This window comes from Pelobates fuscus, chromosome 4 (assembly GCF_036172605.1).
Source record: "Pelobates fuscus isolate aPelFus1 chromosome 4, aPelFus1.pri, whole genome shotgun sequence".
Classification (NCBI taxonomy): Eukaryota; Metazoa; Chordata; class Amphibia; order Anura; family Pelobatidae; genus Pelobates; species Pelobates fuscus.
This window is the reverse complement of record NC_086320.1, coordinates 86,976,586-86,990,605: the sequence shown is the minus strand read 5'-3', so window position 1 is coordinate 86,990,605 and position 14,020 is coordinate 86,976,586. Positions and strand designations below refer to the sequence as shown.

Below are 14,020 nucleotides of genomic sequence, written 5' to 3'. Positions count from 1 at the left end.
CCAGACCACTACAGCTTAATGAGGTGGTCTGGGTGCCAGGTCCTTCTAGGGTTAACCCATTTTTTCATAAACATAGCAGTTTCAGAGAAACTGCTATGTTTATGAATGGGTTAAGCCTTCCCTCTATGTCCTCTAGTGGCTGTCTCATTGACAGCCGCTAGAGGCGCTTGCGTGATTCTCACTGTGAAAATCACAGTGAGAGCACGCAAGCGTCCATAGGAAAGCATTATGAATGCTTTCCTATGTGACCGGCTGAATGCGCGCGCAGCTCTTGCCGCGCGTGCGCATTCAGCCGACGGGGAGGAGAAGAGGAGGATCGGAGGAGGAGAGCAGGAGGAGATCTCTCCGCCCAGCGCTTGAAAAAGGTAAGATTTAACCCCTTTCCCCTTTCCAGAGCCGGGCGGGAGGGGGTCCCTGAGGGTGGGGGCACCCTCAGGGCACTCTAGTGCCAGGAAAACGAGTATGTTTTCCTGGCACTAGAGTGGTCCTTTAACAATGCAAATGCATGGAACTAAATCACTATGGTTCCAGTTGCTAATCTGGGATTTTGTGAATTTGAGAAGATCCATGAACGTGAATTTGGCAGGATCAATTATGCAGATTAAAATCACTGTCAGAGTGTGTCAGTTGACACTCCGCTAATGAATTCCAGCCAAATAAGGACAAAATTAATATTGATAAAGTGGAATGGGAAGTTTTGATTTAGCAATATCACAGAATGGGCAGCTGAAGGACTCCGGTAAGTGTTAAACTGTTCAGGGTTTTACTCCTTAGTGTAGGAGAGTATTAGGAAACTCCTGGTACAAAAATGAGATGCCAGAGTGGGGCAAAGGAAGGCAAGACACAAAATGTATTTGTGTTCAGGATATTATCAGCCGAAAACCTTAAATACATGGAATGCGATTAGTACATAAGTCGATTGAGGTGTACCGAAACCGATGAGATGGTTAGGCCTCTAATAAAGAGGGCATAAATTATGAATACTACATTTTCATTAAACAATTAACATACACAAATTACCGTATTTATCGGCGTATAGCATGCACTTTTTTCCCCTGAAAATAGGGGAAAAATCGTGGGTGCGTGTTATACGCCGATATCCCATAATTACTTACCTGTCCTGAAGCGTGGGCCGGCTTCACAGCGCGCACCGCGGTACAGGAACTTTAATTTCAGGTTCCGGTTTCCGGCGGGACTGAAAGGAAGTGTGCACAATAGGGGGGAGAATACTATGGGAGGGGAGGGGAGGGGAGAGAATACTATGGGAGGGGAGGGGAGGGGGGAGAATACTATGGAAGGGGAGGGGAGGGGGGAGAATACTATGGAAGGGGATGGGAGGGGGGAGAATACTATAGAAGGGGAGGGGAGGGGGGAGAATACTATGGGAGGGGAGGGGGGAGAATACTATGGGAGGGGAGGGGGGAGAATACTATGGAAGCCGGCCCACGCTTCAGGACAGGTAAGTAATTATGGGAGGGGAAGTACACTATGGGAGAGGAGGGGGGGGGGGAGTACACTATGGGAGAGGAGGGGGGGGGAAGTACACTATGGGAGAGGAGGGGGGGGGAGTACACTATGGGAGAGGAGGGGGGGGAAATACTATGGGGGGGGGAGAATACTATGGGGAGGGGAGGGGAGGGGAGGGGAAGGGAGGGGAGGGGGGAGAATACTATGGGAGGGGAGAGAATACTATGGGAGGGGAGGGGAGGGGGGAGAATACTATGGGAGGGGAGGGGAGGGGAGAGAATACTATGGGAGGGGAGGGGAGGGGGGAGAATACTATGGGAGGGGAGGGGAGGGGGGAGAATACTATGGGAGGGGGGAGAATACTATGGGAGGGGAGGGGAGGGGGGAGAATACTATGGGAGGGGAGGGGAGGGGGAGAATACTATGGGAGGGGAGGGGGGGGAGGGGGAGAATACTATGGGAGGGGGGAATACTATGGGAGGGGAGGGGGGAGAATACTATGGGAGGGGAGGGGAGGGAAGGGGGAGAATACTATGGGAGGGGAGGGGAGGGGAGGGGGGAGAATACTATGGGAGGGGGAGAATACTATGGGAGGGGAGGGGGGGAGAATACTATGGGAGGGGAGGGGGGAGAATACTATGGGAGGGGAGGGGGGGAGAATACTATGGGAGGGGAGGGGGGAGAATACTATGGGAGGGGAGGGGGGGAGAATACTATGGGAGGGGAGGGGGGAGAATACTATGGGAGGGGAGGGGGGGGGAGAATACTATGGGAGGGGAGGGGGGGAGAATACTATGGGAGGGGAGGGGGGGGGAGAATACTATGGGAGGGGAGGGGGGAGAATACTATGGGAGGGGAGGGGGAGAATACTATGGGAGGGGAGGGGGGAGAATACTATGGGAGGGGAGGGGGGAGAATACTATGGGAGGGGAGGGGGAGAATACTATGGGAGGGGAGGGGGGGGAGAATACTATGGGAGGGGAGGGGGGGGGAGAATACTATGGGAGGGGAGGGGGGAGAATACTATGGGAGGGGAGGGGGGAGAATACTATGGGAGGGGAGGGGGGAGAATACTATGGGAGGGGAGGGGGGGAGAGTACTATGGGAGGGGAGGAATACTATGGAAAGGGGGGGAACACTATGGGATGAGGGGGGAATACTATGGGATGAGGGGGGAATACTATGGGATGAGGGGGGAATACTATGGGATGAGGGGGGAATACTATGGGATGAGGGGGGAATACTATGGGATGAGGGGGGAATACTATGGGATGAGGGGGGGGGGAATACTATGGGAGGGGGGGAAATTTCCTGGAATTTCTTTCTAAAAATGAGGTGCGTGTTATACACCGATAAATACGGTACTTAGAAATGTTATTTAAACGCAAGTCTAATTTCTTTCTCGGGGTTTGAAATGTACCTGCCATAAGCTGAAGATTTCCAACGACCCATTTTTTTAATTATGTGAGTGGGAATTTGATTGCTTGAAGCTGCATTAGCAGCCCTCATCTGAAATAAATTGCCTGAACAGGAAGATGGATTAAATCCTAGTCAAACTATTAGTGTATAGAGCAGCGGTTCCCAAACTGTGTGAGGAGCCGCGAGATATATGATATGATGATAGCACCAGGAACTGTATATATTTATTAATCTACCTTCCTCCTCCTACCCTTCCCTCCTATACACACACACACACACACACACACACACTGCACCCCCCCCCCACCCCACACTGCACACCACACACACACACACACTGCCTCTATCCCCTACAAAAGTCCCTATCCTGGCAGACCCCAGGTAAGTTGTCAAACTGTTTCTAAACAGTTTGACTACTTGCCCTGGGAGGGCACCAGGGCACCCAAGGCACCATAACCACTACAGCGTGCTGTAGTGGTTATTGTGTCTACTATGCTTCTTTAAATAATATACAAGTGCCCCTCCCAAAATTTGGTTCTGGATCCGCCCCTGACAGGAAAACATTTGACTTGGGGTACCTTGGAAAAATATTGAAATATTAAGGGCTGCTCTGATTTTGAGACGGAATATCTAAAACTAACTGGACACCATTTGGAAGAAGTAGGGTAGAAAGTAGCTTCTACCAGTGGACCGGATTGATTGGTTTTAGTATGCAAAATCAGTGATTCTTTCCTTTTGTTAAATCTTTTAACTTAAAGGGACACTCCAGTGCCAGGAAAACAAACAGTTTTCCTGGCACTGCATTTACCCTCTCCTTCCCACCACACATCCATGTTGCTGAAGGGGTGAAAACTCCTTCAGTGACTTACCTGAGACCCCCACCGATGTCCCTCGGCGGTGGTTTCGGGTCCGCCCACACTCCAACCCGCCAACGTCAGCCGGCGGGGGAAACCGATTGCGCATGCGCGGCCGCCAGTGGGATGCTTTCCAATGGAGATTTCAGCTACGCTGGAGGTCCTCACATAGCGTGAGGAAGTCCAGCGACGCTATAGCACAGAAAACCTGTGCTATAGACCAGGAAGTGCCCTCTAGTGGCTGTCTAGTAGACAGCCACTAGAGGAGGAGTTAACCCTGCAATGTAAATATTGCAGTTTATGAAAACTGCAATATTTACAGCTGCAGGATTGAGGGTAGTGGTAGTTGGCACCCAGACCACTCCAATGGGCAGAAGTGGTCTGAGTGACTGGAGTGTCCCTTTAGGACTTGTCTGGAGGGCTTTTCAACAGTGAATTATTTTGGTTTCAGAAAACCATAAAATGACAAATAAGATGCTGCTTTAATGACAATGTAAGTATGCTTATGAAATGGGTTTTTGTCAAGTAGTTCTGAGATATTTCTGAATAGATCACTGTCGATAGGGAGTCTCTTTGGTGGTTTTTGAACATAACTTTTTGAATTCCTTTAAGCACACTTTTTACTGGGTAAGAAAAGTTTTGTGTTAGGGAATAATGTTAGCATGTAATGTTCTATACCTGTTAAGTATAGTTTAGAGGTATTATATTCTAGATTTAATGAGATATGGCAAAAAGTTGTAAAAAAATAAAAATAAAAAAAAACATACAGTAAGCTCTAGTGTAGGATTTCATATATATATATATATATATATATATTTATTAAATTAGGGAAATAAAAGCTGTAGCACATAGAACGTTTCAGAATAATGGTGACAAACAAAACAAAAGTGCAGGTTTTGGAATTAGTAAGCCCCTCCCAGTGACCATCTGAATGATTGCCACTAGAGGAGTTACTAAGCAGCTCAGTAAACACTGCCTTTTCTCTACATTAAAATGCCTGCAGGGACAAGCTGTAGACACAAGAACTACATTAAAGGGACACTCCACTGCCCAAATACAAACTAAATTAAAATCACTGTTTAGTAGATATACCCAAAATTAAAACGTGTATGCATTTAATTAAGCATTTTTTCATTGGAGTTATATCTAAAAATATCTTGCAAAAACTGCAGATCTCATCTGCTGTTTTTGCAAGCCATCATCTTCTAACCTCATCAAGACTTTATGTGACTTCCTAATCACAGACTTTGCAATGCAGTTCAATGAGAAGTCTTTGCAAGGCAGGTGCTCTGGGCAATTGCTGGCTCTTGCATTTAGTGCAAATAGCTAACCAAACCAGGAAGTAACAGGACCACTACAGATTGACTCACTGACATTTGCAGCATATGCAGTATAAATTGCAAATGATCCAATCAATCCTCTCCAGACTACAGGTTCACTAACACTGCAGTATCACCCCTCAGCTAATATTAAGCTTGAGGCATCAAACCTAAAACAGGTTTGAAATAAGTGCAGAACAGGTTGCATATCTCTCTCCTCCAAATGATAAATTAAACTCTAAACAAAGATCACTCGGAATTCAAGCAATCCTCAAAAAAAAAAATAATTAAAAAAAAATTATGACGCAAGTCTCAAAAGATAGTAGGAAAGGTAAACAATCTCTGAATAATAAAAAGTTATTCCATACACTTAAACAAAAAAAATATATATATATAAAAAGGATTGTAAGCGTCACCAGGACCAACGCATCCAAATCTCATGAGCAGGCAAGATAGGCTCCAGGAAAATTAAAATTCAATTTTGCATTGCAAATTGCATCACTGCATTGCAAATAGGATCAGTCATCCCCGAGGTCCTTAATTTCACACCGAAAAACATGAAAGGTTTAACTCAATATCAGAACGGTATGGATTGCAGTTTGTTACACGTCTCACTCCATGCTCACTCAATTAACAGTTTGAATGCAGTTATTTTTCCCGTTATAAATAAAATTCCAAAAACGTTTTCAAATTTACACACAGCAGACACAAGCATCATGCAAAAGTTAGATGTGAAAGTGCATTAGGAAATTATATATTTCCAATCCATCAAGTTTAGAAAAACCATTACACGCGTTTACCATTTTATTCACTCCATCATCCAGTGTGAGGGCAATCTGTGCAGAAGAAAACAGCTCATTAAGAACAAACAGAGGTAAACCAATGTACATTTGTGACACCTTCCTCTGCAGGTTCACGTCAACTTCACTTTAAATATACACTGCCATTTTTAATTGGCTCCCAGAGGATAATCTGCCTTTGTTAAGACCTACAGGAGTTTTCACATTACAGATAATGGATAGTATGACTGCAATTTTAACAAACTGCTTTTGTGGGAAAAATAAAAGACAGTATATCATTTAGTTTGTGACAGACACCTGCATGTTTTACAGTGCATTCATATAATAAATCTTATTGGTGTAATATCAAATACTGAATAATATTGTAATGATTAACCCTTAAGGACACATGACGGAAATATTCCGTCATGATTCCCTTTTATTTCTGAAGTTGTGTCCTTAAGGGGTTAAATATTATTTTATGGAAGACTAACTTTTTATGTGAGTGTAAATTTCTACCGCTCCCGCAAGTTGTAATTCAGAGCTACTTCACTCTAACGATTTGACACATTCTAAAAAATTAGGGATGGCAATAAGTTGAAAGGGTAACCTCCTCTGTAAGTTTTCCGAACTGCAGATGATTCAACACTACACAATTATATTGTATATGTTTGGAGGGGTTCGAAAGACGAAAGAGAGAAAAAAAAAAAAAAAATGTATGTACGCATTATACTAGAGTTCAAACTAGGTCAGGCAACGGAGAATTTTTCACCTGTAAATTTGTGAGTTTTAACAAAGGATAAAAGAAAGAAAAAAAAAATTCTGGTACAGCTTTGTTGTGTATGGTTTTTAAAAGGATGCCGGTTAACTGAAAGAGGTAAAGGTGAAGCAATGGAAGTAGAGACCTGGGTTGTCAACATTTATTATAGAGCCTGTGTGTATACACATTTAATGCACACAAAGTAAAAACAAATAAAAAAGCTATTTGTAGAGCTTAACCTGTTATTGTTAGCTTCTTTGGTCATTAGCATCCCATAACCTGGCCTAAGGCCATGCAATAAAGAGCTACAGTGAATGAATGTATACTGGAATCATGATAAAGTGCTTGGCATGTCTAAAATGGATCCTTGGACAGTTTCAGCCTTTCAGATTGTGCATGGTTTTTGAAGGGAAGCATTGCTTCCAACGAAAGAGGTCAAAGAAGGCTTCTGCCATATAACAAGAGTAAGCCGAGATCTACACTGAAAATGGGTATTAAATCACATGTATGGCTATAATACATGCAATCTTATTTCAATAATAGACCATGCATTTTTTGTCTGGAAGCCAGGGTTAGGCAACCTTCAGCACTCGAGAAGTTGTGGACTGCATTGCTCATAATGCTGTCAAAGCATCAGGGGAGATGTAGTACTGTCGTTGACATACTTCACCCAGCCCTTTGAGTCTTTTCAAAGCAATTGGGATGAAATATCAGTGTGACCTGCTATACTTACATCTAAACAAACTACCACGTGGAGGAGAACACCGGGAATCACATAGTGTGTGAAAGGTGCAGAAACAAATTGGGACTGTGCAATGCAAGTGGTGATCATGGTTGAGCAATAAGACTCTTGCTTGGAGACAAAACATTTTTTGTGGGTTTAAAACTTCTGCAAGGTCCCACTTGGTGCTGTGCAAACCTTTTTAAGCTTACGTGCGTGGATTCCTTAAAGGGACACTCCAGTGCCAGGAAAACAGTTTTCCTGGCACAGCAGGTCCCCTCTCCTTCCCACCCCCCAGCCCATGTTGCTGAAGGGGTGAAAACCCCTTCAGTGACTTACCCGAGACCACCGCCGATGTCCCTCGTGAGGACGTCCAGCGACGCTATAGCACAGAAAAGCTGTGCTATAGATCAGGAAGTGCCCTCTAGTGGCTGTCTATTAGACAGCCACTAGAGTAGGAGTTAACCCTGCAAGGTAATTATTGCAGTTTATAAAAACTGCAATAATTACACTTGCAGAGTTAAGGGTAGTGGGAGTTGGCACCCAGACCACTCCCCAATGGGCAGAAGTGGTAAAAGGTGTTATAAAAAGAAATAAATGACATAAAATAGTATATGTGATGGTGTGAGGAATATCCACAGTGATTTACACATAAGAGGAGTTTTATAGATCTATTATATTGCATGTTTCAGCAATCAAACTTTTTTGCATGTGTTTTAGATACTGCACATCATTTGAGATTTCAAAGATTGGGTATTATTCTGACCACCTTCATTTGGGATTTGTATTTGATTGTAAACGTGTGCTGTTGTGTACATTGTGAGAACACTTAAGGTGGAAAGAGACAGCACAAATTTCTATGAGATTTATGTTTAAGAAGTGTGATCTTGAATAAAATAGACTGCAAGTCAATAGCAGAATTTAGTGTAAGCTAGGTTCTGAATAACCTGTGTCAAAAACACCATCTATATTTGTATGTACACAATAAGCCAGTTTAAAACACCAACAGGCTGAAAGAGACTGGGAAAACTGGCAAAAGCTTAATAGCTCCCCCTATGGGTAATTCTGATTTCAACTCCACTATAACACTTGCTTCTGACAATGGATCTAACATTGCTCAGATTAAAAATTGTTTTACCAAGATGAAGAATAAAGAATAAAGTGAGGCATGTCTTATTTTTAGTGTTTGCAGGGAACAAGTGTTACACAACTTGGCAGTACTCCCTTTATTAACTTCAAGGGAAATTGAAAGGAAAGGAATTGAATGTGTGTTGCCTTGAGGTTTAAAAACATTTCCCACAGCGTAAACTAAACAAATGGGCTGTCGGCAGCAGTATAGGTAAACCCCTCCATGATAACAAAATGTGTACATGCGCGTAGTTATAGAAAAATCAAGTGAATGTTTGACTAACTTCCATTTTTGTAATATACTGACTTGGTTCAATGTCAGCATCTCTTTCTGAAATTAACTGCCTGTTAAGTTTGAACTTTGTGCCTTTCTAACATGATTAACTATGTAACTGCATTTATTCAGCTGTTTAACTTATATAGTTATATAACTTGAAAAGTCATGCCTGTGTGTCGAATGTAATAAACCAAAGTTTTTTGTTTTTTTTTTGTTTTTGTTTTTTGAGTCATTAACACAGCTCTATCATCCTCAGGTTTCTTTGCATATTTTGCAGACACTCCCGGTGGTGACATTGCCACTTGGGGTACAGCAGAGATAGGATATACTAATTTGAAGCTGTCCCCTGTTGGCAGCCATCTTCTTTCATCATCTTCTGGCCCTTCATTTGCCAGAAGCCTACCTCAGTATTGTACTCTTGCACAAGCAAAAAAAAACACCTTGTAGTATCCCAAAGAAAAATAATACCTCACCGAATCAAGTAGTAAATAGGGAAGGACAAAAAAAAAAGGGGACACTCTAGGTCAGGCACAACCTGTCCCAGATGTTTTGATCTACAACACCCATGATTCTTTGAATGAAACAGAGCCAGGGAATCATGGGCATTCTAGTTAAAAACATATGGTGGGGTCGCAAATTGTGCAGGAGTGCCACTAGGTACTGTAAGTTTTTCACCTCTTTGAAATGGTTCTCTCTTTGGAGTTCCCTGGTGATGTCCTTTTATTCAGTGTTGAATTGTTTAACGGTTTAACATTAAATAAGAGACCACAGCAGCCCATCCTTGTTGTGCTTCTTTGACCAACAAGTATCAGCTGGCCGTTGCAACCTATCACATCTGCCTTTTGCTGGTATGAATTAGTATGGTTGAGAAGAATGTAATTTCTGCCTTGGCCTATCATAGAGTGGGGGCTGTGCTGCAGGCAATCAGGGACCCTTATTCAGTTTTATACAGTTTGAAAATGGTTTAACAGTAAAAACCCACTTTTTCATAAAAGCATATCAATTAAACTGTTAATAGCTCCCGACTGATTCCTCTCTTGCAACCCTTTGTGTCACCCCACTCCCGCTAGCGTGTAAGCTCATTGAGCAGGGCCCTCAACCCCTCTGTTCCTGTGCGTCCATTTGTCTGGTTACAACTACATGTTTGTTCGTCCACCCACTGTAAAGCGCAGCGGAATTTGTTGGCGCTATATAAATAACATAATAATGGTGGATGGCACCAAGGAACTCCAGGCACTATAAACAATTTAATGAGATGAAATGGTTATAGTGCCTACACGGTCCCTTTAATTTACTGTACAGGTTGAATACAATATATTCTGGTCAAGAAGAACTGTAAAGGACATTTTACATAATTACTGAACTTATAAAAGAATGACTGAAAACCTAGGCACAAATATGATGGAATGGCAAACCAATTAAGTCTGCCATGGTAAACATTAATATTTCACCAGTAAAGCAACACCAGGCCATGGCACTGTCCAGCAAGTAGGCTCAAATTTGACCAACTATATGGTCACTGCTTTCGCCCATTGTAGACTTATTATTTTGCAGTAAATGAAAAGGTTAATAGTGCATGTAGAATAATTTTGAAAGAATGCCCCACATATATTTCAAGCTTGGATTCAGCTGAATCAGCTATTAAAACTGTGTTTTGTGATGCACTGAACCACACAATACTGTATTACTAACACTCAGATGAATTCAGCTCTCATTTCATCTGCAAATTACTTACACTTTTATGTTTATTTAATTCTAAAAAAGAACCCCGTAGAATCCCATTTAATCATTCCTGGCAATAAGGTAATGGAACTACCCTGTTGCATTACAATGGTATAAACAAACAAACAAAAAAAAAAATACACATTCTATTTTTGTAATGAGGTTTTGGTTTTTTTTAATACTCAAATTATCACGTGTTTACCTGTTGCTTATATATTCCTCAAAATTTTAACCTGAATTATACACGAGCATTGATTTTACAAGACTAAGAGACTAAATATAGTAGTAAAGTCCAGATAGCATGCTACCATACAGTAAATGAATAAGGAATTTATGAATGAACTTAAAGACTATAACCAGTTGTTTAAGGTACTAAATTGAAACTTAGCAAAAATATAAGGATGGAGTAATTGGATATAAATAATTATCTAATGCAGTGGTTCCCAACCCAGTTCTGAAGTACCCCACCCCCCCCCCCCCCCCCCCACCCCCACCCCCCCCACCCCCACCCCCAATAGCCCAGGATTCATGGATTACCCAGTTGTGTCTAAGGTGTTTTTAAAAAGAAAAAAAACACACCACCACTTTAGACACAAAAGGGTAATCTCTAAATCATGTACTGGTAAAGGGTACCTGAGGACACTTGGGGACCCAGGATCTAATGGAATGCAAATTATATCCAGACAAAATTTAAATATAATAAAAATACAACATATTAAGACAGCATTAAATTGGGAAAACATATGAATCAATCTCTATGTAATGCTGAATAGAATTGCAGAGAAGGGAGGGGCAAAGATAAGAAGTAGACTAAAGGTGAGTTTATTATCCTATGGCAAATATGTCTATTCATTACAAGCAGACATGCCTGGTTAAAGTGCAAGTAGGCAAAAACAATATATATATATTTTCCTTATTCTTCAAAAGTACATTGTGTTCCTGGCACTCATGTGCTTTAAGGCCGTTCACTGTAAGATCCTAAATTCATTCATATTTTACCCATGTCCCTCAACCACATCTGGGTCTTTGGGCTACCAGCTCAGCAGCGGGAAGGTACTGATTAAAAACATCTGTCCCTCTAACTCCTCCTCTACTTTCTTCTTGAGCCCCCTCCAAACTGACACGTGAACAAGTAGTGATCCCAGGAGCCACATGGAAAGGATTTCCACTACACCTGATCACACATCTACTAGAATGTATCCATTCAGCCACTAACTAGCACTGTGACTAGGGAAGGTTAAATCTTGCAGCAGGGAACCTATATATACACACACACACACACACACACACATTATATGGTGAGTGAGGGAAAATTCTCATGCGGTATAAAATTTTACAGGAATCAATAAAATCACCAGGGAGTGCATTGGTGAGAACAAAACTTTTACAAAGTTGCAACACTCGTCAGACGATTATTTGGTAAAAATGTATCCAACTGTCTCACTGTAAGCACCAGTCTGCAACGAGCACACAAAGTTGCAATAACAAATTGAGTGCAAAAGGCTGGCTAAATAATGCAAGATTAATAAACTGCCTCACTTTACTGTCCTGGACCAGTCAGCCACGGCAAGTGGCATGCTCAGATTTACATGTAAACCTAAGGTCTCTTTAGTATATTTCCCACAAAATACCATGCTCACTCACCAACACAATAAATAAGGGTAGCCAAAATAAATATAATACAAATTAAAAAAAACAGACCCCAGCTGCAGAACTACGACTCCCATGATGCTTTGCCAGCCATACAGCTGGGGAGGATCTATATCTGTTTTACATATGAAATAACCATCATATTTAAAAGGTTATTCCGGGTTAAATCTTCAATGATTTTGCCCAAGTGATGCCCAAAATGTGCCAATTAACCCTCTGTGTTCCACAATGGCGAGCCTCACAGTCATAGAGCTTAGAGTTGAAACGTGGGTCAAGGCGACATACTGACCTCTTTTTTGCGGCGGTCTGCTGGACTTCTTGGGAGTATTGGTTGTGCTCTGTGTGTTGGACTTTTTGGGAGCCATGATGGTAGGTTATTGTGTGTCTAGTGTGGACAAGCAGTGCAGCAGGCCGGTCAGATCGCAGCCTGGATAATGTGCCCTGACAGCTCTACAGTGACAGCAGCCCCCTGTACCCAGTGAGTGCTTGAGCCGAACCACACTGCGTTACGTGACCGCCCGTAGCCCACACCTCACTCCTGACCTACAGTGCGTTCCAGCCAATAGCGAGAGCCGGGGGGCGGTGATGGAACGCGGCCCCAGTCTCCGAGATCTGCGTTTCTGACCTACACTACGCTCAGCCAATAGCGAGAGCAGGGGGGCGGTGACAGAACGCCGCCCCAGTGTCTAAGAGCAGCGTTTTCGCGCTGAGCTTGTGGGCAAAACACAATAGTGGGCGTCGCTGTCCTGGGCATAGCGCTCATGGAACGTGGCAACATGGAAGATGCTGTGCTCTCGCGAGGCTTGCTCCATGTCAGGCAGCCCGGGTTTATGTAATGGGAGCTAGCCCCCGCCTTGTATCAAGTCACGACTAATCTCACAGTGCTGTGGGAGCTGCTGGAATGACAACATAGAATTAATAGATTAGAGATAGAAACTAGATAAAAAAAAAAAAAAAATACTACGGCTAGACAAATATTAATCATACAAGATATATGGCTACGGAATCTGTTGGCGCTATATAAATGGCGATAATAATAATAATATGGGAGAATTCATTTAATGTCACTGGGAACTGACTATTTCTGTCTAAAGTATCAAATTAAATGGTAGGATTGATGTCTTGTACCGCCAAGTCTAAACACAGGTCTGAGCTAGATGTTCAAGTAAATTATCACTAGTGTAATAAATGTAAGACTGACCACTCTAATAGAAAATACATAATATATATATATATATATATATATATATATATATATATATATAAAAAAAATTATTTGGAATCCCCAGCACTCACGTGTATCATAAGCCAATGCCGGGCGCCAGAACAAAGCTCCAAAATGATAAATAATCCAAATGAAATAGGCTGCTCTCCGGACTTAAAAATTCCAATCTTTATTAAAGTTGATTAAAAAATACGACCAACGTTTCGGTCCCCGTTCGGGACCTTCTTCAGGGTCAAATTCAACAGGACAATCAGTTTGTCCTGTTGAATTTGACCCTGAAGAAGGTCCCGAACGGGGACCGAAACGTTGGTCGTATTTTTTAATCAACTTTAATAAAGATTGGAATTTTTAAGTCCGGAGAGCAGCCTATTTCATTTGGATTATATATATATATATATATATGTATATATATATATATATATATATATATATATACACACACCAAGAGAGTGTGGTGAGAAAAAAAAACCTTCCACCCGAAGTAAGTGGATAGTTAAAACATTGTTAAACAAAAATCTGCACACACCAACCAAGCCAAAAGACTTGTTTGTTTGTTTTTTCCCTTCACCCACTGCCAAACCGTACGAAGGTCTTCATTTCTAAACCTGAATTGCATCATAAAACAATGTTGCAATTGTCCGGCTTGTCTATAGTCACAACTTGGCTATTTTAGCTTGAATGGTGCCATTCAGTTTTCCT

General features: G+C 42.2%; 1 protein-coding gene across 1 annotated transcript in view; it reads right to left on the bottom strand.

Moving 5' to 3' along the window:
* Positions 1-12,684, bottom strand: part of ASPH (aspartate beta-hydroxylase) — a 158,281-nt gene extending 145,597 nt beyond the window's left edge. Inside the window, exon 1 of the mRNA XM_063451368.1 lies at positions 12,386-12,684. Coding sequence (XP_063307438.1) covers positions 12,386-12,461 — 76 coding nt within the window. The 5' untranslated portion in view covers positions 12,462-12,684. The remainder of the gene's footprint in view (positions 1-12,385) is intronic.
* Between the last annotated feature and the right edge of the window lie 1,336 nt (positions 12,685-14,020).